The sequence below is a fragment of the Bactrocera neohumeralis genome, chromosome 3 (assembly GCF_024586455.1).
Source record: "Bactrocera neohumeralis isolate Rockhampton chromosome 3, APGP_CSIRO_Bneo_wtdbg2-racon-allhic-juicebox.fasta_v2, whole genome shotgun sequence".
Taxonomy (NCBI): domain Eukaryota; kingdom Metazoa; phylum Arthropoda; class Insecta; order Diptera; family Tephritidae; genus Bactrocera; species Bactrocera neohumeralis.
Genome location: NC_065920.1, coordinates 25,784,846 through 25,810,248, shown reverse-complemented (window position 1 = coordinate 25,810,248; position 25,403 = coordinate 25,784,846). Strand labels below are relative to the sequence as shown.

The 25,403-nt window shown below is 36.7% G+C and overlaps 1 protein-coding gene across 1 annotated transcript in view; it reads left to right on the top strand.

Annotated features, from left to right (window-relative positions):
* Positions 1-15,241: 15,241 nt before the first annotated feature.
* Positions 15,242-25,403, top strand: part of LOC126752757 (rap1 GTPase-activating protein 1) — a 271,420-nt gene continuing 261,258 nt past the window's right edge. The window contains exon 1 of the mRNA XM_050463722.1: positions 15,242-15,861. Within this exon, the coding sequence (XP_050319679.1) occupies positions 15,575-15,861 (287 nt within the window). The 5' untranslated portion in view covers positions 15,242-15,574. The remainder of the gene's footprint in view (positions 15,862-25,403) is intronic.

Below are 25,403 nucleotides of genomic sequence, written 5' to 3'. Positions count from 1 at the left end.
TATAAATATAATGTACGTATATATATATATGTACATGCCACTTCTAATAAAATTGTCATAACTATATATGAGCTATTATCGGCGTGCAAATTATTTATGGTAAGTAGATTTGAGTGCCAGATTTGACGAAACTGTTATAAAAATACCATAATCTCCTCATCAGCTAATTGCTGAAACCAAGATTTATAGGCATTCCATAAAAAAATATACAAAGGACATGCATTGTAGTTGTAATAATCAGCATAAATCAATGCCCGATTGCCCGTTGCCAATTTATTTTACGATAATGTCCGTCCAAGCGCTTACCTACTCATGTACATACATAAGCGTACCTACATACGCGATACGAGATATTTGCATATGCGCCGTAAGTAGCCTAGAAACCCTATTTCGAATCGAATTGCCTCAATTGGCGCTAACAATGCAAAACAAAAATCTGTCCACAAAAAAAAAAAAAAAACACAATGAATTTTTGTACAAAAAATATTTCGTAATTTTATTTTAATGGTTAAACTGCCAATAATAGAAAAATTGTGGGTTTTCGCCAGTCCGATACCCGGTCAAACGGTTTGCTAACCACCCTCGGTTAATCGTGGAAAGTTGAGCTATTGCAGTTGCAAAATTAAGGGTGCAAACGTTTAACTTGATGTGTTCATTAGAGCTATTGTTAATTTTTGCATTATTTATGGCTTATCTTGTCATATAAGGTTCATAGAAATATAATTCGCCTCTACTACGCGACACTTTTATGATCACGATGTTTTCACTTTGATATTTGTTAGTTTCTGTAATGGTTAAAAAAGAAGGTATTTTTATGCTATTTGATTATACCAGTATGAATGGCATTTATACCAGTTATCAGTTCGATTCGCCGGTTTCCTCGGTTTGGCGAATATAGTTACAATAGCAGTAACCGTTGTACCTTCTTATTTTTTACTGGCGTAGGTACCGCTTACGAGGTTATAGCTGAGTTAACAACATCGCGTCAGTAGTTTCTTCTTTTCGCCATTTCGAGATACCAAGTGCAGCCAGGTCCATATCCACCTTATCTCTTCAACGGAGCAGAGGTCTTCTCTGCTTCCACCGGCGAGTACTGAATCGAAAACTTTCAAGCTGGAGCGTTCTCTTCCATCCGAACAACACAACCTAGCCCGCACAGCCGCTGCCTCTTGATTTGCCGAACTTTGTCAATGTCGCCGTATATATCAAACAGCTTATCGTTCCATCAACTGCAATATTCGCCGTCTTCCGCCAAAACTTTCTCTCGAATATTGCTAAGGACGACTCATCAGATGATGTCATTGTTATATAGTAGGATGGGAATTATGAGGGACTTATAGAGTGTGGTCTTTGCGAGGACTTTACTTTGCAACTTCCTACTCAGACCAAAGTAGCGCCTGTTGACAAGAGATATTCTGCGTTGGATTACGAGGCTGACGTGGTTGTTGGTGTGAATGCTGGTTCCAAGATGGACGAAATTATTTACGACTTCAAAGTTGTGATTGTCAACAGTGACGTGGATGCCTAGTGGCGAGTGCGAAAACTGTTTGTTTGATGTCAGGAGTTAGATGAAAGTCTTGCCCTAATTCCCCACCAGACCTATTTGCTTCGCTGCCTTATGCATTCTAGAGAAAGCAGCACTAACGGCGCGGTTGTTAAGGCCAATGATATCAATATCATAGGCGTACGCCAGCAGCTCTACACTTTTATGGAAGATGGTACCTTCTCTATTTAGTTCTACAGCTCGAATTATTTTCTCCAACAGTAGGCTGAAGAAATCGCACGATAGGGGTCGCCTTGTCTGAAACCTCGCTTGGTATCGAGAGGCTCGGGCCTTCCCGATCCTGACGAAACTTTTGCTGTTGTTTAATGTCAGATTACACAGCCGTATTAGCTTTGCGGTGATGCCAAGTTCAGATACAGGTATGACAGGATAGAGGCCGTTCCTTTTCGTGACGTCGAAGGTGGCTTTAAAATCGACGAAGAGGTGTGTGTCGTTCTTCCTTTGATCGGCCTTAACCAAGATTTGGCGCATGGTGAAAATCTGATCGAAAGTAGATTTTCCAGGTCTAAAGTCACACTGATAAGGTCCAATCAGTTTGTTGACGAAGGGTTTCAGTGTTTCACACAATACGCTCGATAAGACCTTATATGCAATATTAAGGAGGATTATCCCACGGTAATTGTCGCAGATTGTGGGGTTCCCCTGCTTGTAGATTGGGCAGAGCACAGCTGATTAACTCTTGAATGTGGTTGATATAGTGATATAGTAGTGATTTCCTCAAAAGGGTCACACGATATTATGTGATATTGATATGAAAAGTGTTGTTGGAAGTTAATAATGGTTGATAAGAACACAATTAGAGAAAACTTTACATAAAGTGTTAGGAACTAGCTCTACTAGTCCTTAATATTTTTGTAGCAGGAATTTATTTTAAGGATCTTCGTCGCTGGATGTGTTCCATACTGGATATTACACAAACGATTTATGACTTCTACGCTTAACCAATATTGGTGAAGTGTTCGGTAATCAAGTTCGGTTCTTCTCCCGACAAAGTTAGTAACACACAACTATTTTAATAACGCAAAGTGACAAACAACCGTTATCACCACATATAATTTTGGACTTGTGTGGGTAGATACATACATGTATATGTATGTATGTATGTATGTATTGATACAAGCAAAAATGTTTATACATATATACATACATACATATGTATGTATGTCCCGCCACCCACGAATTTCGTTTTTGCTCGAATTCGCCATTCCCGCAACATTGTAACTTTTTGTTGTCACACTCTCGTTTGTGAGTCGTAATAAATCGTCCTGAACACATTTGCACGCATACACACACACACATTATTTGTGTGCGTATGTATTTGCCTGAGCAGTGACACACTTTTATGCTTTTGTGCTCGCTCCTTCGCGCTTTGTGTCAGTTTAAGTTTCATTTCTCGCTTTTTATGATTTCAAACATTTTACATCACGCACTTACATAACAGTACACACATGCGTACACATATATTTACACATATTTATAAGTGTGTTAGTAGTTTAGTCAGTTTCGTATGTTTTCTTACAAAACAACAATGCGATGAAGATGTGAAGAAAACTGAGTTTCTAATGCAATCGAGTTTTGTGCGAATCTGTGCCAAAGGAACATTTTCAAGAAAACAGACACAAAGTGAGTTGAGTAAGAAATCGGTGAATGGGTGCGTATAAGCACAGGGTGGCAAACTTTGTTTTTCGCATCGCTTTCATATGTGAGTTGTAAACAAGTTATTTGTTTTATTTTCCTGTTTTGTGCTTTATGTCTCCTTTATGCCTTGGAAGCGAAAATTTGCTAAATAGGTTAAGAGGAGTTAAAACGATGCGAGCATAACGGAGCGTCAGCGCAAAATGTTATTCCGTTATTCATCTGTTCGCGATAAGATTAGGTTGTAGTTGATGAGCTGGAAAAGTTTTCGGCTACAATCAAATTAGAAAATTTTATTTCACTCAACACACACACATAGTATGTAAGTATGTACATATGTATGTATATTTATAAACACACGTCTTTCAAATCAACTAACAATGGCTTACGTAGGCTTTGATTAATTCTGAAACAGTTTAACAAAAGATTTGAAAGTTTTGTTTGATTGTTGTAAATTAGAAAACCAATGAAACTTCTGTTTCGTCAGCGAAAATAATCTTAAATTGGCAAACTTTGCGGATTAAATATAAATTAATTTAATCGGGTGTTGAAAATTTTATCTCTCGTTCATATTGCAAAATGTTTCACTGAGATATCTCTAACAAGTATCTATAAAACCATTATATACTATAACTCTCGAAGCCCGATAAAAGCCCTGTTAGTTTGCTATACTGATACGTTATGTTAAATCAGCTGGCCGATCAAGAATCAGGAAGGATCTCTCTTCAACACCTAAGAATGCCAGTCCTTTTTGCTGCCAAACTTATCACAAACTTGTTGAGAAGGCTAACGACGATTTTAGCCAATTCGTCTGGTGCGCCGAACGTCTGGTTACCGAGATGTTTCAATCTTACACTAGCAAAAGCTGGTCAATGGGGAAGATAGTGTTTCCACCTCGCCATCTTCCATACTACTTTGAAAGTTGGAATCCGGCATGATTCTGTTTATTAAGTAGTAAAAAATACTTGATTGAATTATCATTGTTATTGTGTGTTCTTGAAAATTGTAATGTAAATTGTATTGGAAAAGTACTATTCAATACTGTTTAAACACAGTGAAAAATTTGGTAAACCAGCTTCAATGTAAGTCTCCTCGTTTTTTGATGATCCACCCTAGGTACTGCGAAAATGGCTAACACGGAGGACAGGTGTTCAAGATTTTGTAGTTGCTCAACGACAATTGAAGATTAGTGAGATAGCTAGGACCATAGGCGTCTCAAACGACAACGGGTCACAACCTTAATGAAATATAGGGCACAAGAACGATATCTGCACAATGGTCGCGCAAGCTCCGTCAAATCATCGGCCTCAACACCCGCGCCGTTAGTTCTGCTTCTCCAGACTGGACAAGGAAGTATAACAAATGGGTCTAGCAGTAAACGAGGGCAAGACGAAATATTTCCTTCATCAAACAAAAAGTCGTCGCACTCGCTTCCAGGTCACTGTTGACAGTCATAACTTTGAAGTTGTAGATAATTTCGTCTATCTTGGAACCAGCGTAAATACCACCAACAATGTCAGCCTGAAAATCCAACGCAGGATAACTCTTGCCAACGGTGCTACTTCGGACTGAGTAGGCAATAGAGAAGCAAAGTCCTCTCTCGACGAACAAAAACCAAACTCTATAAGTCACTCATAATTCCCGTCCTGATATGGTGCAGAGGCTTGGACGATGACAACAACTGATGAGTCGACGTTGCGAGTTTTCGAGAGAAAGACCAGGTAGAGAAAGACCTGGCTACGCTTGGAATATCCAATTGGCGCCATGTAGCGAAAAGAAGAAACGACGGGCGCGCTGTTGTTAACTCGGCTAAAATCGCGTAAGCGGTGTCTACGCCAATTAAGAAGAAGAAGGTCGGAAAATAATTGAGAATATGCCACATAAAAGTAGACAATGACTAGATCGGATGGGGGAAGTTTCTACGAAAGTTTTTTTTATTTGAGGATGAGGGGGTCGAAAAAGCCTTCCCCATCGTAAGTACTGTCGTCACAGCAACGGCATGTGCTGCTGCAGGTTCTAAGAACCTGTTCAGCATAGTCTTCTGTCGCGTCGTTGCATAGGCATGACAGTTCTTCGACTTTTCCCATTCTGAGCAAGTGCTTTTTGAAGTATCCGTGACCGAATAACTGCTGGGCTGTGTAAAAATCGACTTCTCCAAATTTACGGCTTGTCCATAAATCTAGATCTTTTATTAGTCTGGTTGTCTTCTACCGCTAATAGCTCAGTTTTTTCCGTAGCGAGCTGGAGGTTGTGTGAGTCGAGTCATGCTTGCGTATGTATTACGAACTGTTCAATCATTCTTCGCGCTTCTGTTGTGTCTCTTGCTCTAACTACTGCTGCAATGTCGTCCACGTAGCCCATTAAATACGATTCGCCTGGCATTTCGAGTTTTGATATACCGCCGTATTTGATGTTCCACAAGTCTGGTCCTAGAATGGGTCCATGTGCTGCTTCTGACGTGACCGTTATCTGTGATCCCTTTCCATTTTGGCACAGCAGTTTTCTGTTGCTTAGGTAGCTCCGCGTCATAGCTTTGAGGTAGTCAGCAACCTATTCTTTTGTATTTATGCCATCTGTGACTTCTACACCTTCAATGACGCATTTTATAGCTCGTAGAGTTAATCTGCCGGATGTAAAGCCGTGTTGTCCAGTAGAAAGTTCTCCAGCTTCGTTGATAGCCGCTTCGAGTTTGGGTTTAAGTGGCCTTTCATACAGCTTTCCCGCTGTGTCAAGCATGCATAGTGGACGGTATACTAATGGCAAATTGGGATCTCCTTTTCTCTTACTGATTATAACCAGCCGTTGCTTTTTCCAGGGTTCAGGGAAATTCTACGAAAGTATTAGGTATATTAAGGTGGAACTTTATGTACACTAAGTATAGTAAGAACGTTTGAAGAGATGTATACTCTCCTACACTTAAGTACTCAATATGTGACAGCAATGGTAGATTAAGCGCGGCTCTGTTCTGGAAGGACTAACTAGCGGATCATGTGGTTGCACTTTTTTAACTGAAGCATTTTGTGAAGCGTTGAAGCAAATGAAACAGAAGGCATATTTTCTTACGATATTCTTAGACTCATAATTAATGTGAGCAATTTTTTCATTATACTTTGCCCTACAATGATTATCCTAAAGATACATCTGCCAAGAATGAAGTTATTTTCATATCCTCGACGTTACTTCATTCGGTAATCGAAGGTAATTGGAACTAATTTGTGAAAACATCAAGGAACAGTCGTAAATATTGTAATATTCGACTTTCTTAAGTGTGAATAATCAACAGGCAGTTTTTTATAATTGTATCCCGCGTCACATTACGTATTAATGAGTACCGTAATGATGATATTCACATGACATGCACGTTTTAAATGTTTGCAAACCGCATTTATTAATAGTTTCAACGCCTACGAACTTGTTCCTAAACTCGCCTGAATGTAGCAAATGTCAAAGGAAATGAAAAAGAAGGAAAAGGACGATGTTAAAGAAGAACTAAAAACCGAAGCAATTAAAATGCAGTGTCGCTAATGACTAGGAACGTTTTAATCCACCAACACATGGCACATTCCTGACACGTGCTCATTTCTACGCACACACACACACATACATAAGAACACGTGGTTGCATGCAAGCGGGAAGCAAGCAGGAAGTTGCGCTCAACAGTTGCGCACTTAAGTAAATGAATGGCAGGACTTATCCGGATAGTAGATGCCTTCGCAACGATAAGTGTGACACTTAGTAACGGTTCGCTGATAAAACGAAAAGGTGCTGAAATGTCACTCTTATGGTATAACATGGCTTCTCTTTATTTCCAGGGAAGATACCTGACTACCTTTTAAACAATTTAATTACAACAGGACATATTTGTATTTATTGACAACTTAATTTTCATTGGGGTAGGCTTTTATGGACTATTATATACATACATATGTATGTAGATATCGATACTTTATTGCATTGTCCTTTTGATTGTGAATATGTTTTGATATGAATAAGTGTACATCTATACCTTGCAGTTTGAATTTCAACTTTCGGAATAATAACTTTTGCAATACTGCGTGGATCTTCCTTACCAAACTTAGACCTGAAGCTTAAATTGTTCCTATCCCTCATATTCTCCGAAAGTCACGCGGTTATACTGGCTTTGAGTTGAGCGCATAGTCAGCTCAAATCCAGTTATTAGCAAAGCTACAAGTTTTTTCCATATTGGACTTGTATGGGTGGCCGGTCACAGAGGAATCACCGGAAACTGCAGAGCCGATGAGTTTGCTAGGGCACCCTTACTTCAATTTCATCCATTTGGAGCGAGTCGATTTTCCAATATCCTCTTGCGTTGTAGCACTAATGAATCTCAAGAGAGCTCCGCAAATCAGATGTTTGTGCGACTGCGAGATACTTTTGGCCGAAAGTGACCCGTTAGAATACCTACTCCTCTGTATTACTTGAACTTAGCAGTTTGAAGTTTAAGCGACAAATGTCACCAGTCATTGAGTTCGATGGGTGTTCAACAGGTAGTAGCAAACGCTACAAGGTGTGACCGGAGAGTGTAATCTGGTTAATCTAGTACCACGGGGAGCACTTAGCCCTTGGAGTTCGCTCCAATCTGCTCATTGGGTTTGGCACTTTGGGGAAATTCGTGGTGGTAAACCTTCAGTTTAGTGTGGAGTCACAACTCGGGCGGGTGCCGGACCCACAGCACGGCAGAGGTTTTAGATCGGCCTCGACCTCAGCAAGGTGAAACAGTTGTCTCTTCCATCTTACCAATTGAAACGAAATAGTGCTTGCAGAAAGCTTCCATTATTTGAGCCGTTGATCAATTCATTGTTTTGTTCCACGAACTTTTAACACCGTGACGTTAGTCCATCGATGGCAGGTACGCATGTCAAACACACCGGACGTTGTACACTGTTCAATAGGTGCACAGGCAGAGCGACTAAATATTTTGAAATTCGCTCTTTGCCAGAGCTGTAGATGAAGGCGAGCTGTAATTATATACACAGTCACTTTCTCCTCCATAGGTCACCATTTGCTGGACTGAGATTGAAATACTATATGTCGGAGAACCGATCTGGTTGGAATTGATATCGACTGCTCTAATAAATTTGTGATAAACTCAAAACGTTTCGTCGTTCTATGAGATGATACACTTGAAGAAGCTTTTGGATAAATATCTTTCCAAGTGAGATCCATTATTTTTTGGCTATTTCATTACCTACTCAAGTTAAACTTAACAAAACGTAACCTTAAGGTATCTCCATGAGAGCCAATTTTGAACATCACCCTTGGAGCTCAATCACTTCATATCCAATCTTTAATTGCAACCTCTTTATTCAAGTTTAGGACTTCTGCCTTACATTTGATCCCCTCTTCATCCTTGAACCTCGTCTTCGTATTGGAGAATGATATCTGTGATATCCAACCTAACTCCTTATAATAGTGAGCAAATTTCATTCCTGAAGTTGCACTATCAGTCCTGAGGTAGCAGAGCAGAGAGTTTCTGGAACTATTGTTCTATTTTATTCGAAATCCGAATGAGAAACTGACTGTTAAAACAGACGAGCATCAGAAATTTTACAATTTCTTTTTACAGATAGGAAATGAAGGGATTCTATTGGAAGATTTTAAGCTGTCGCTTAACACCCTCTTAACTCACTCCAAAGAAAAGGTTTTCGGTGATAATTGCTTGTCGCGAGCAAGCGTTTTCGTTTGGTATAACTTATTCAAAGACGGTCGAGAACGCGACGACGACGAACCACGTTCAGGATGGCCATCAACATCAACTGATGATCAACACGTCAATAAAATAAAGAAATTGGTGCTTGAGAATTGACAATTAACAGTCAGAGATCTTACTGGCATCGTTGGAATATCGGAAGGATCAGCGAAAACCATTTTGAAAGATCATTTGGGCATAAGAAAAGTGAAAGCACGATTGGTTCCAAAATCACTCATTTTGTTTTAAAAAACAGCATCGCGCTAACGTTTGTGAAACAATGCTTTCCGACTACCACGATGACATGACATGTTTTATTACTGGCGATGAGTCTTCGATCTATACCTACGACCCAGAAACAGACGATCATTCGGCTAAATATCGTGGCAAAGGTGAGCTGAAGTCGAAAACCGACGTCAAAGCAGGTCAAAAATCAAGGTTATGTTCGCAGTTTTCCTCGATTATCGAGGTGTGGTGCAATATCTTGTCGTAAATACCGTATTCGCCTGATTTAGCTCCGTGCGACAACTTGGCTATTCAGCAAGCTCAACCGCCTTCTACGGGGAAACCGTTTTGAGTCAATTGAAGACATTAAACGTGAATCGCTACGCGCATTGAAGACTATTCCGGAAATTGACTTTAAGAACTGTTTCGAGGATTGGAAAAAACCTTGGCGCAAGTGCATTGGGACTAAGGATGTTTACTTTGAGTGGGGCGACATAAATTTCGAGGATTAAATTAAGTATTTTGAAAACATGAACAAAGTTTTACTATTTTTTGCTCGTAGTAGTATATGTTTATGTATCATACATACATACATATGCATGTAACTAATTTAATTTGAAAACTAAAATTTTACGAAAACCAACAGGATTGACATTTGGACATTATATCGTGAATGAGTGCAAGGCAAACCTGATCAGAGTGCGAAATTTATTATCCGCGAAGTGTGACGTGGTGATAATGTTGCATATACATACATATGTACATATGTAGATATATATGAAGCCCACATTTGGTCCGCATGTACGAAAAGTGTTATGCAAAATGCGCGTTGATGTTTACAGCTAGTGAAATGCACTTAATTAATGCAGTCAGTTGGCACACAAAAAGTTTTGCACTCAATTTAGGTAAATGCCTGGAGAAATTTGTATTAAAAGCGTTAGTTGTAAGTGGCAACTCCACGCTGGTCAAATGTCACTTCAGCAGATAAGTGAAAAGTTGAAGTTAAAAGTAAAACTGCTCTACTCAGATTACAAAATGCACAGAAAAACAAAAACTCACACACACACAAACACAACTACATTCACACATACATACATATGTACATAAATTAATGACTTTATGCCGTCACAGCGAAAAGTGAGACATATAAATTGCAGACACATTGTAAATGTCACACAGCGAACATACTGCTGACGTTGCACTTTTCTTCGCCAACATTTCTCGACGGTCCAAGCGAAAAGGCTAAGGATTATAAACACACATACAATTAAGGGATCTACTCTACTACATACAAACTCACATAAGTATTTTTCATTTTCATTTGGTTTGTGCCACATCAAACAGCTGTGTTGGGGGAAAAAGGTGCGCTCATCCACAATTCATAAGGCGCCCTTCTGTGTTATCTTTCTTCAATTCGGTTAGTGTGTCCGGTGCGTATTGTCCGCAGCGGGATGATCTGCCGAAAACCTTTGCCTTTTACAAATTATATCCTAATTTGTGGGGAACAGTTGGAAATGTACGTTGATAAAGTGATAAGCCACTGGAGGTGTTCGAGCTCGGTTGCAGCAACAGCTGTGCCCAGCGGCATGTGACGCCAAAGCGAGTTATGGGAAATGAGCAGCGAGCGGTCATAAGTCAATTAGCAGTTATATTGGCTTCAAATGATCAAAGCGAATTCTGCGTATTTTTTCTGGGTCGCCGAGAGTTTGACCCTTAAATTCCGGCAATATAAATTAAAACAATTATAATTAAATTTTTATTTATGCAAAATGGAAAGATTGGGATATTCAATTATTTGTGTTTAGTAAAAGGGTTAGTAAGGAAAAGTTTATTTTTTTTTTGTTTTTGCTTATGAGTAAATAAAAAAATCGCAAATTAAAAAAAACTTTTGCTTGAGTTTTGTCGTGTTAAATCACTCGGAAGTATCTCGTGCTAAATATGAAATATATTAAAATTTATTTTTAAATAAAAAATGTTAAAATGCGAAAATTACGAGGAAATAAAATTGAAATATACCGTGAATACCCCTACCGTGTATTGCTCTTTTTATATTATAAGATATTTCGTATATTTTTAAGATATTAATCATGACGTACTGTCGCCTGCAAAGTTCATATGTGAACAAGAGCACATTCTGCAAGAAAATAAAAGCTAATGGCACCGTTATTATTTGTCAACTTACAGTGAATGTACAAATTTTTAATTGTTGAACGAGAAAATGTGCTGGGGTGTACATGCGAATAAAATTGATTATTTTTTTAAATTATAAGATATTTTAGGTTATTTTAAGATATTAATCATGACGTGCTCTCACGATACCAAATCAAGGTGACAGGCTAGAATGAAAATAAATCGATTTTTTTGCTTATAGTACGGCTTAAGGTCTTAATAACATCAAGGTGTTACATGGGTTTCCTCGGGTAAAAAACAGCCTTTGTTCAACAATTTTTTTCTCACATAAAAAATTAAATATTTTATTAAAAACTTTTATGGATACAAACATAAACTATTAACAAAGAAATTCCGAAATTTTTAGAAAAACATATTTTAAGCTCGGCCATTGTGACGCCATTTCTCGTGACCCCTCCGAAAAAAGATGCGCCCGCGTTGACAGGATAACTCGTTACAGAACCATCTAAAGTGCAAAAATACGTGTTTTAGTTAAAACCTTAACTTAGAACTTGGACGAAGGAAAAAAAACTGAAAATTGGATTTTTGGCAGACATTTTTACAAAAAAAAAATTTCAGTGAAAAATTCGGGACATTTTTCAAATAGTTGTAATCGAAAAAAAAATCTTCGTCCAAGTGTTTAAGAATTGTTTCCAATGACTTGTGTAAAATTTCAGGAAGATTGATTGAGTAGTTCTCGATAAATATTGCCAACCGACTTCAAAAACACATTTTCGAGGAAAACGCGTTTAAAGATGACGTTACGTGATAAAGATGGCTCACTCAGCCCATCTAGCCTCGAGTGCACAAGTTCTCAAGACTTTATCTCCAAAACTATTACTCGGATCAACTTGAAAATCCAGGACAATATTCTAAATGTGTTGTAGAATTAATAAGTCAATAAATAAATAAAATAATTAAAAAATAAAAAAATTGATAGAATAGTGAAAAGAGAAGTTTACAGTGCAAAATCAACCGTATAGTGGAAACACTCGAGTCAGTCAGCTTTAGCTCCAAGTTCGTTTATACCATCAAGTTGATCCGTGCAAGAGCTTTGGAGATACAGCCTTGAAAATTTGCGCTTAAGGTCAGTTATATACATACGTACATACTTGTGGTCACATAAAAAATTAGTCAAGACTTGTCAGGAACAACTTAACAAATTTTACTTAAGTTTTCGAGATATCATTGACATAGGTCTTCGTGCTATAATTCAAAAGATCCTAAACGAAGATTTTTTTATATTTGAAAAAAAAAAAAATCAAAAAAGTCGGAAAATTTTCACTATTTAAATCAAATTATATTTTTTTTTCGAAAAAAATCTGCCAAAAACATAATTTTCATTTTGTTTAGCTTTTCTTTTGTCCAATACCTATGTATGTAGTTTATCGTCTTTACTAAAGAACTTATTTTTATACCACAGGGTCTATTAAATTTGCCATATCTTCTTCTTTATTGATGTAGACACCGTTTACGCGATTATAGACGAGTTAACAACAGCACGCCAGTCGTTTCTTCTTTTCGATACGTGGCGCCAATTGGATATTCCAAGCGAAGCCAGGTCCTTCTCCACCTGGCCCTTCCAACGGAGTGGAGGTCTTTCTCTTCCTCTACTTCCTCCGGCGGGTACTGCGTCGAATACTTTCAGAGCTGGAGTGTTTTCGTCCATTCGGACAACATGACCTAGCCAGCGTAGCCGCTGTCTTTTAATTCGCTGTACTATGTCTCTGTCGTCGTATATCTCATACAGCTCATCGTTCCATCGAATGCGATATGCGCCGTGGCCAACGCGCAAAGGACCATAAATCTTTCGCAAAACTTTTCTCTCGAAAACTCGCAACGTCGACTCATCAGTTGTTGCCATCGTCCAAGCCTCTGCACCATATGGCAGGACGGGAATTATGAGTGATTTATAGAGTTTGGGTTTTGTTCGTCGAGAGAGGACTTTACTTCCTTTTACTTGGACTTTCGGGGAATTTCCGAAATTACGTCGTAATGATCGAGAGAAAAAAAAATTTGTATAAATCGGCCGACACCCCCATGTAATCCCGTAACTTGGACTCCAAATGTACATAATTCTTTATAACTGAATTCGAGTATACGAGGTGTGTTAAGAAAATAACGCGAATTTTCGTTTCTTGAAAAAGAAAATTGTTCATTTGTTTCATTAATGTTGTCGCCTTCAAAATAGTCCCTATTCGTCCAGCGTTTCTTTCATTCGTCGAAACACTGCACAAACTTGATTTTTGGGATAGTCTTTAGCGCTTTCAGCTGTTTTCAGTTATCTTGTAAAACGACGACCCTTTAAGGTTTTCTTTATTTTTGGAAATAGAAAAAGTCACACTGAGCCATGCCTGGCGAATATGGAGATTGGGCCATCGTTACAGTATTTCCTTTGGCTAAAATAAAAATAACGGGTAATCCAAGTATCTTTTTTCAATAGCTTTTCTTTGACAGTTCACGCGTGAGTTGTGTCACGCAGTCATGTCATTTTTGTTCAGTATTGTTTGGCATTTCATTATAGAAAGACTTGCGCCTGAACAACGTTTAGCTTCAATTCAGGCCTTAGAGCAAAACACCACACTTGTCATTCGCCAGTTACCAGTCGAAATGCTCGAATAAATCATGGAAAGTGGGACCAAATGGATGGCTTATCTGAGACGTATGTATGTATGTAGCTGCGCCCAACATTTGAAAGAGATAATCTTCAAAAAATAAATGCCAAAGAATGTTCTTTCGGATGATAATAAACATTCCTCATTCAATTTGATTCTTTTTGGTTTTTTCTTTAAAAAAAGTAGGCAAGCTCGAAATGGATCACCGTTTACAATAAAGAGTAATCGATGCACTGCAAATGTACATATGCCGATGGTCAGTCTTTAGAATACCTCTACTATGATGAGTTGTATATTACAAACTATTCTTAAATCCTTTAGTATGCAAACCACACAAATCATTGAGAGCTTTTCGGACAATTTTAAATATTTATTACTCTCTAGATTCCTAAAATTTGCTAAACGTACACTTTAATCCGTCTCGCTAGCATGTCAGCTATCCTTACTTCGTTTCTGTATTCGCTTACTCGCAAAGAAGTCGAGAGATTGGGTTGTTTGCAATTATCAACCATAAATGACGCCTTAAAGTCTGGCAAAAAGCCAATAAAAAGTACGACTTACTGTTTGCGGGAAAATATGTAAATTTTGTATTTACGTGTGTGTATGTAAATATGTGTGTGAGAGCAAGTGTGCGCTCAGCTGATGTTGTGGACAAATCTCTACAACTCACAACGCTGGAGCATGCCTTTGTTGGTAGTGCAAATAGAAAAATATTGTGACCACTGTCCAATATTAATTACATGCTGACGCACAACAATTATATAAGTAGGCAAAAACAATGCTAGATTGCAGCTGTATGTATGTATTGCTTTAATGCGTTATGTGCTGTGTAGTTCTCACCCACTTTAAGCAGGCGCTCTTTGTTGCTGAGTAGTTTTTTTTTTGTGCTGAGGGTTTGCTGTGATTGTCCTGCTCTCCGCTCACTTTCGCATAAAAAATAGTAATTTTCAAGTTTTTTAATTAAATTACTCTGCATTACGCGGCCATAATCTGCACAGTAGCACTTCGGCGTGACACTTTATAATTGTTTTTATGTCGCAATGTGTGATTTCTCGTCGCTTCTTGCAAAAAACCGAACTTTTTTGTTTTGTCATATAAACTATAAAAGATTAAAAGCACTTCCATACAAGTCCACAGAGTTTCGCGTCAGAATGCACTTGTGCGCTTAAAGTATTCACTTACACAGCTCGACAACTCGTAAGCCGCTTTGCGAACCGACTTGAGCCGAACTATTATTGTAAATAATTCTATTCAGTTTTGCAATAACAACTTTTGAAGTGGCAATTAGACGCGTATATTTTTATGAATGCATTGACAGAGTGCACAGAAAAAACAAATCTCGATTGAGAAAGAGTGTGTGTGCATATAAATAAGGCACAATAGAATTTAAGAAGTGAGGAAATGTAATTGTAATCGCTTACACATGCACATTCCATAACGGCGTGGACCGAGTAAGCGGCCAGTGGCCAGCAGCCTGACAAGCCTCGTTTTTAATGGAGGCGAGTGGCTCAGTTTCGATTTTAAACAGTTTGCGGTTGGCGGTTGCGAAAGATAACGCGTCATGTGGCATAATAAAAGTTTCAAATGCAATTTTTATTTCAATCACACAAGTTTAAAACATTTTAAAATCGTTTTAAATTCGTATAACGCTCGAAAATGAGCTCGTACAGCACACTGCATAGCACAAGTTTCGACAGCAATGACAATTTGGATGCGCTCGAGTGTAGTGAACATGGCACATTTCATAAAATGCTAAAATATTGGCGCAATAGCTCCAAGTCTGGTGTTAGTTTGAAAAAAAGTTGTAGTTTTTTGGAATATCGCACCTCGGAACCACCGCACGGCGCTTACGGTGTGCGTGGTAGGTTGAGTGGCGGACGTGATAGATGCAACATCAGCTATAAACGACTGGAGAGCTGTGACGAAGTGAAATTGAAGAAAATGTAAGTTTATATGGATGAAATATTTGAAATTATGGGTGGAAAGGCAATTTAATATTAATGTCGGTATTTGTATGAATAAAATAATTTAACACAATTTTTTTTGTTGTTTGTTCCGGCCGTTAACGTCGACTCCTAACTTTCATATACCTAATAATAACACGAAGAAAATTTTCAGAAACATTAATTTGGTCGTCAGAAGTGTGAAAGCTAAGCAAATTTCTCTCTACAACGCTGGAGATGCCAAGTGTTATTTTAATATACAATATGTACAAGACAAGATTCTCTTTTGTACCCGGAAATTGTAAATAAAACGCAAAGTATTTAATTATTCATCAATATTTATATCGACGCCTTCATGGTAATATCCACCAGATGTAATACACTTATACCAAAGTATTTTCCAGTCCTCGAAACATTTTTCATAAGTATTTTTTGGGATGGCCTTGAACTCCTTTAGCGAATTTTGTTTTATCTCTTCGATCGACTGAAAATGGGTTCCACGGAGTGACAAATTAAGTTTGGAGAACAAGAAAAAAACACATGGAGCAAAATTTGGTGAATATGCTGGTTGCTTGATAGTATTCATTGTGTTTTTTTTTTTTGTTTTGCGGTTACAATAGTGGCTCGATGCGGATGTTTCCGGATCGTTTTTTTCACTCCATTCCGATGATTGTTGGCGTTTTATATATCAAACCCATGTCTCATCGACAGTTGTTATGCTCTCCAAGAATATGGTTTCAGAATTGTACAAAGAGACCTGTTGACGTTGCTCTTTTTGAAAGAAAAATCAGCTTAATCGGGCCGAGTCGAGCAAGAACGCTTTTGGAACGGACTCGCAATTTATGTTGAGCTCTCTTGGCATCTCTTTAACGCTTGCCTGACTAATTTCAAGCACCATATTCTTCACTTCTTTATTATTTTCATCAGTTGAAGACGTCCAACTGTCTTTGAAGGCTTTGTAGCACTCGGAGTCTTGTATTTTCGAGAAAAAGCCTTTTCCAACATTCACAACGATTCCGCGCACGATATTTGGTTAGAAATTTGTAAAAATCGCATCGCACTACTGAGGTGTACCGACATAAAGAGTTGCAGTAAGCAAATTGGTTAACAGATCACTTATATTTGGCAAAGTAATTAAGTACAGATCCGACAAAATTTGAAGCGTCCTTGATAAAACTCTCTAAAATATATGACTTATAAATGTTTCGCATGCTGAGCTGAATCGATTTAGTCATGCCCATCTGTCTTTATATTCGCGGACTAGCTCTTCAGGTTTTGAGATATCGATCTGAGATTTTGCACACGTCCTTTTCTTCCCAAGAACTACAATATCGTATAACTAATCCATACAAACTGAACGATCAAAATCAAGTTCTTGTCTTATTTTTGAAGAATATTCTAGCTTCAGTAGAACCGTAGTTAAGATTTTTCCTGTTTTGATTTGCAGTTTTGATGTATCGTAATTCTTTTCAAGGATCTTTATTATTTCTATTTTCTTCCTCTAAATATCTTCGTTTTGAAATTGACTTCGCAGCATAGCATAATTTTAAGTGAAAGGCGGAATTGCATTACTATTTTGTAGTAATTACTTATACAAATTAATAGTGACATGCAACAGTTAAACTGCGGCTGAATCACTAATCGTTCAAATTGTTCAATTCTTAATAAATTACAATTCTATAAGCTAAGACTGTTATTAAAGACTGCTGGGTAAATCCAATTCAAAGTGATAACGTTGCAAGTCAGCGAAAGCGCAGAATTGAAAAATGTGAATAATAATATTTTACAAGATTGTACATATTTTTATGGAATTAAGAATGACTTAAGAATATACACTAATATTTTTATACTCTTGCAACATGTTGCTACAGAGTATAATAGTTTTGTTCACCTAACGGTTGTACGTATCATCTAAAACTAAGCAAGATAGAATTACCAGGGTGACGAGAAAAGATGAAATCCGGTTGACTGTCTGTCCGTCCGTCCGTCCGCTAACTGCTGAAGTAACAATATCCAAATTCGCCCAGCGCAAACATTTCTACCGACAATGTGAAAATTGATGAAATCGGAAGATAACCCCGCTCACTCCCAATATAACGGTACGGTTAAAATCTACTAAAAGCGGGATAAGGCAATAACTAAATATGCCAGCGACATTAAATTTTACCTCCGAGATCATATGGGCGCCAAATTGGACGTTGGGCGTGGCACCGCCCTCATTTTGGTAAAATCCAATATATCGGGACCTGGCCTAAATTTAGTACGTGGCATTTTTCTAATATTCCTATGTCACAGTGTGAGATTGAGCGAAATTGAGCTACAATCACGCCTACTTTCAATATAGCACATTTGATTCTTTTACTTTCCTGTGCCTTCAGGGTATGCCATCTTATGACCAAGAATTGTTCAAGGCCAACAAAAACTGTTCAATCCCCTAGGTAACGAATATGTGGACTCTCGTACCTATGGCTGACTTTCGACCGGAAATTTCGGTCAATGTATGGGATATACGATTAAAATTCAGAAAGAATCCTTTCCTGACAATAGTAATTCTGTGTATTAAAAGTAATTCTGTGTATCAAAAACCTTAACATAAAGATTTTCGAACTCAATCTCAATGAAAATTACAGAACATGTTTTACTCATAACAGAGTATCTTTGTGCCAAAAATAGACGAATTTCAGCGAAAACAGGCCTAGCCCCAATATAACTAATATCAGGGTTTTCGAACATTCGGCTGACTTTACTCCATGTGATTGGTTGATTGTGATTTCTAACAAATCTTATATCCAATATCAGTGTCAGTGTATGGGTTATATACAGTGTATGTATGTATATATAAATTTTCTTTGAGTCCGTTCCCCTGGTTCACATTTTACACCTTAAGGTAATTGCCTGGCTTTGATTTCTGCAAGTTGCAAGAGTATAAAAAGTTCGGTTTCACTCGAACTTAGTACTTCCTTACTTGTTGTAACAAATATTTTTTCTCTCTTTCAGGTATGTACAAACAAATGCAAACAAATAATTAAATATAATTATAAAAAAGGTAAAAAAAATTTTTTTGAGGTAAGATTATTAGTTAGATTAAATCAATAATACTATGTTACTGTTGCTGTTTTCGATGCATGTAATCTATCTACTATTCTTTATCTATATAGGAGACTGCTTTAGGTTTGCCAGCAAATATCACAAAACAGAACAAAACTTTTTTAAAATAATTTAAACAACTTGGAAGAACACCGCTTCAAACACATATCTACGTAATTTATTTCGTGAACATGTGAATAATTTTAAAACTTTACTGCAACACATAACCCAATTTGATTTGGAAGATTACTTCCTTTGAATTAAAAAAATCTAAACCAATAGCTCAAACAAAATTGTCCATTATTCTTTCGAAATTGCGTGATTTGTGATAATTAGAGTTCGTAGACTTCATGCTTTATCCATCCATTATTTATTATATTATAGTGGCACAATATTTCTTTTGTGTTATTGAAAATCCTCAATGAGTACATTAATTTGTTTAATTTTCTGGCTGTTTTTCGTTGAACAGCTTTATTAGCTTCGAAACGATCTGATGACTGGCTCAAAAGATTTTCCAGTAATTGTGGTAAATTATAAATTCTTAAGCATTTTCCTTCACATTCATTTAAGAGCAGAAAGCTTATATTCTTTGCACAAGTATGTTCTTCAAAAACTGGTATAAGCTTCTTTTTTTGATAAAATTCTTAAGAAATGTATTGATATTTATAAGTTAATTTAAATACTAATATATATTATATACCTGCACTGATATTTGAAAAAAATTATCATTATTTAACAATTACATGTTTATGAGAAAATAACTGAGAAGATTTATGATGAGATTCTATGCCATAGAGAGAGGCGAACAAACAGCTATAACTACATATGTAGTACTATATTCACTAGTTCTCTCTTCGCTAACTTTGAGCCCTGCTCTCTTATAAAAACATGAAATATGAGGAAACAAAAACAAAGTTATCGAATTGAATTCAGTAATTGAGACTAGACATGGCCACATTACTGTCTTCGATTGGTCACTTCTCTGATCGCAACAATAAAGTTATAGAGTTGAAGTGAAGCAGGAGAGTATGCGTATACCTCATTAAAATGGTATAGACGCTGCTTCAATTCTACCAGGTTTGGTTTTGCAGATTTTTTACCAGTTTTATCATTTTGAATGGCTTAAATGACAAGTGCTAATCATATCAAATGCTAGTACTATATACCGGCACTCCCGTTCATGAGCTCTTCTTCATTTTGTAAATATTGAGAAACTTACAAAGATTTTTTCACCACTAATATAGTATTACATTTCTAATTACAAATATTTTTCTTCATTCTATTTCTATTTAAATACTACTCCGCCTTTCACTTGCTTTTGTGACAAAATTTTTGAAACGGGCCACATTATTTTTGTTGGTCAAAAACTTTTAAAACAAACGTATAGTTTATTAGATTTAGAGTATATAAAAACACGTTTCAGCTGGTTTTGTGAAATTATAATTTTTTACGCAGATATTAACAATTTATTTTTTCAGCATTTACGAGAGAAAAACTAATTTTGTTGATACTTATTCGAGCTCGGTGTTCGGTTTGTTGTAACAATGATACAAAATAAGTTTAATTGACATATATTGCAGTTATATAATCCAACCGAATTATTTCGTTGAAATTATAAACAATTTTTTTAAACAAATAATTTTTTTTACAACTTCTCAATCGTTTTTAATTACGTTTCTTGCAAATAACTGTTACGTGTTCAATTGCGCGTCTTACAAATAAACAAAATTTTAGGGGACTCAATTTCGTGGAAAGTTATCAGCATTTTTCTGTGAACACAACAACAACAACAACATTGAAATCTGTTTTGTGTTGCAGCAAGTTGCTCAAATTGAATTTATTTTTGTATTGAGATCCGGCTCCATCGGAGAAATATATCACTTTTTTGATACTCGTTTGACCAAATTTGCTTTTCAAGTAGGCGATGACTGTCGTGTTAAATAAATGCACCGTGTTTGCATCATGGTGCAAATTTTCAGAAATCAAGACGTAGTTTTCATTTTTGACCGCGTTATTTTTTTTTATAGTACACTACATAGGGATGTAAAGTTGCCTGAACATTAGCCCAATGTTGAGACTGCACGGCATCTTGTACTTGGCAAGTATAATTTTCGGAAAAATCAAGAGTCACAATAAATTCTCCTTCATTTACATTACGTTTCATTTCCTCGAAATAGGCTGCTTGCGATCTAGCTAAGAAATCATGCTTGGCAACGGCAGGCAAATCTTTGATCAGTTGCTGCAAAAATAAGTTGAAAATATTACTTGAGCAAAATGGAGTATCACAAATTCAATTTCAACAATGGACAAGTACAGACAGGACATGTATAATGTAGTTTTTCTCTCGTAAATGCTGAAAAAATAAATTGTTAATATCTGCGTAAAAAATTATAATTTCACAAAACCAGCTGAAACGTGTTTTTATATACTCTAAATCTAATAAACTATACGTTTGTTTTAAAAGTTTTTGACCAACAAAAATAATGTGGCCCGTTTCAAAAATTTTGTCACTTTTGGTTTTAAAAGTTGTCAATTTTTATTCTGAACTGTCAAACAGCTCAGCGCTGCCAATTTGGTATAAGCTGTTCGCTTGGCAACTCTACATCGCTTGGCGAATCGAAGAAAGCTTTTCTCTCTATTTTTTTATTTAGTGTATCTGGTTTAGACTAGTTGCTTGTTCGATTTGCTACTCTCTAAAGTTTGGTGAATCGAATACTTCGTTTTTATAGAGACGGCGGTTCATGACTAACTTAGTTGCACTGGAAGCATAAATACATATTATTTATATACTTGAATATATGTATAACGGATCCATTAAACATTTTTTTTTTCTGTTGCAACAAATACAATTGTATCTTTGTGTGTACTCAAACAAATATTTGCAGTTAATTTGTCCTCGTTTTAGTTATGAGAAGCGGTGGAATGCCTTTAAAGCGGTAGCAAGAGTGCATTTCTCTTTACGACTAGGTAGGCATGTTTAACTGCAACAAATGTGATTTTGTTATATACAAGTAAATATTTAATTAAATCGGCGGCGTAAAAATAATTTTACGGAAGATAAAAGGCCGGTTATCTAAAAACATCTGACGAAAGCCGACATGTTGCAGGGGTTTACTTATGTATAAATGCACATACTATGTACATACATACATACATATGTATTTTGTATATTTACACACGTGCGTTTAAACGCTATTTAAATATTAGTTAAGTTAAACATATGCAAGTTAAAATCTATATCTGGAGCTACATACAAAGCTACCGCACAGCTTCCTTCGTGATTGTTAAGTAAAATAAATGTTTCATTGTTTGCTTGAGTTGAAATACGTTATAAAAATATTATAACGATTTTTTTTTGAAAATTTTAGGCACTTTTTGTTTACACTGTGCGAGCGGCAGTAAAAGAATTTACGATAATTTTCTACAGTTTTCACTGTTCCGTATATATTTTTTTTTTACAATTTCTTTACTAAAAAATTAATTTATTGTTTGTTTTGTACTACATTAAAGCTATTGCAGTTATTTAAGAAGCTTATAATTAGTTCTAAAGATTCGTTAAAATGTCGTTAAAATAATGTGAATCTGTCTTGAAACTCTTTTCTCTTTTTTTGAAATTATGTATTTCATCGTAGCCTATAAATGAATCAGCTATTTCCATAAGTGGCGACGCCACGCCCATTTTCAATTTAAAAAAAAAGCCTGGGCTTCCTTGTCAGCTATTTCCACACCAAATTTTATTAAAAACCTTGTATGGGAGGTGGGCGTGTTATCGCTCTAGCCGTTTAGTTATAAAAAATATAACAAACATACACACTCATAAACTTAATCGTTATGTGAACAAAACTTATAATAGTAGAGTGCAGCACGTGCAGCAACCGCTTTAAAAGTCAATATTGAATTCATTCTTGAAGGCCACGCTACAGGTCCACGACGTGTGATAACGCGCTCTCCAAAGGCTTCCTTCAATAAATTGATTGCTTTACTGGCTGTATGGCTTGTAGTGTCGTCTTGTTGGAACCGAAGGTCATTCACATCGACATCCTGTAATTCAGGCACAAAAACGCCATTAATTATGGTTCAATAGGGTTCCAAATTGACTGCAATATTATATTCGGCTGCATTTCTGAAGACAAATGGATCTATATTTGCCTCTGCCTATAGAGCACATCAAACAGTGACTTTTTGAGAAGGTCTTAACAATGGCTTGTGAGTTATCAAATCAGAAACAGCAAGCAAACAGAGTACAAATGAAGGAACATGCTCGTGATGCTCACCATAATCCTTCTCATATGACGTATTGGCAATCGGTTATCCCAACATTTTTGGCAGAACATTTTATTTAGCCTTATTTATTGCCAATTTGCTTCAATTTCGAATCCATTTAAATATTTATGCATTTAAAATGCAAATATTAAATAAAGGTTATACATATGTACATATGTACATATGTACATACCTACAAGTATCGACAATTACCAGCACAATAGAGACCATTATCGAATTGTTGCCTAAAAGTTTGTCAACTTTCACAAATATCTTTCAATACCCCTCCAGGCGTTAGCCAAACTTTCAGTTGTCTTTAGACAAGACGTACACCTTCCTGCCCTCAATACTCTACATTATCAAACGACTGCAAACTAAAATTTTCGATGCCTCCAAGAATTCGTTCAAAAATCAAATCTTACGAGAAATACTAGCTGTATGTGTACAAGTATTTGCATACACACACACATATCTAACTAAGTATGTGCTTGTGTTGGACGCTTTAATAATTGCCGTTCATGCCGATTCTGATAGCACAACATAGAATTTGTTATCAACACCACGCTTTGCATCATCAACTCTGCCGACCCACACTGCGCACCATCAGCCCATATTATCAGCAATAAACGCAGTCAACTGTAAGTGGGAGAGCACAAATGCACCAGAGTGAGAGCGACGATAAAGCGGAAAGCGTGTGGGAGACTCAAAAACAAAGCCATACAAATGGGGAGAATGTGAGGTTGATTGCTTTTGTGGGCGATGGAAGACTGACTGCCCACAATTGGATACCGAAGCAAAAAGAAGCGTGTAGAAAAAGCAGACATTCCAGTATCCACAATCCACACAAAAACATTGGAGCACGCTGAGCTTGCACATATTCAAAAGAAAACGAAGTAGCAGCAAACACAACAGTACTGCAAAGACAAAGCAAACGCAAACGCAAACGGGAAAGAAAAGTCATTGGCTCAACGGGGCCATTCACGTTTTGGAAGTGATAAGAAAAGAGAGCGTGAGAGTGCCAAACAAAAACAAAGCGGCGTCGCAGAGAACCGGCATTTGTTTACATTTTTTGTCGATGATTGAAGTAAATGTTTTGATGTAATTGATAAGGCGCTGCTGGGTTGAAACAAAAACCGGCTCAGGATGTGTGAGACAAACACATGTACATGCATATATGTATGTAGGTACATACAAGACATTTTAAATGTGCGTGCAAATAATTTCTTTTTCGATTTTGTAAACACGACCACAAAAATTCTGTGCATGCCGGGTCAGTTTGCATGTGTGTGTGTGTGTATGTGTTATATGCATATTTGTACATATGTATGTATTATATTTACCATTTACGTTCATATGTACATATGTATCTATGTATGAATGTCCTGAGCGCTGAACACAATATGCAGTCACAGATTTCTTTCCATCGCTGACTATACAAATACATATACATACATAAGTACATTCTTGCATGCTTCTATGTATTGTATGTACATACATATATAAAAATATGCATTAAATATAATATACATACATGTACATACATATGTATGTATATCAATATGTATGCCTTATTTATTTGCTTGTTTTGCCTTGTAGAATGAGGAAATGCAACCATATGAAAGCAGATTTTTCCCGCATTGCTATCATCCTCGGCGTGCTGAATTTTTGTTGGGCTTCGCTTTATTCGCTATCGCTTTTGCTTGTGTACAGTTATTGTTTAGGCAGTAATAAGCGTCCTCCGCAGTGTTGCCATTATACTAGGATTCAAGTTATTCTCATGAATCCGAAATTTTGATCATTTTGAACTAGATTTTTGTTGCTGAAAATTTTGAGATTAAAATTTTATATGAGATTTGAAACCTCTGCTAAATATGTATGCTTAAATTCTGCTCACTTTTGAATGTACATATGTACATATGTATGTATATACTACATTTTTTTATATAGTATTAGTTTGTCAAAGGATCGAGATCCTATAAAGTCGTATACTATACATCATATACATATGTAAATGATCAGTATGTTGAGCTGAGTCGATTTGGCCATGTCCGTCTGTCTGTCCGTCTGTATAAATACGAACTAGTCCCTCAGTTTTTAAGATATCGTTTTGAAATTTTGCAAACGTCATTTTCTCTTCAAGAAGCTGCTCATTTGTCGGAACTGCCGATACCGGACCACTATAACATATAATT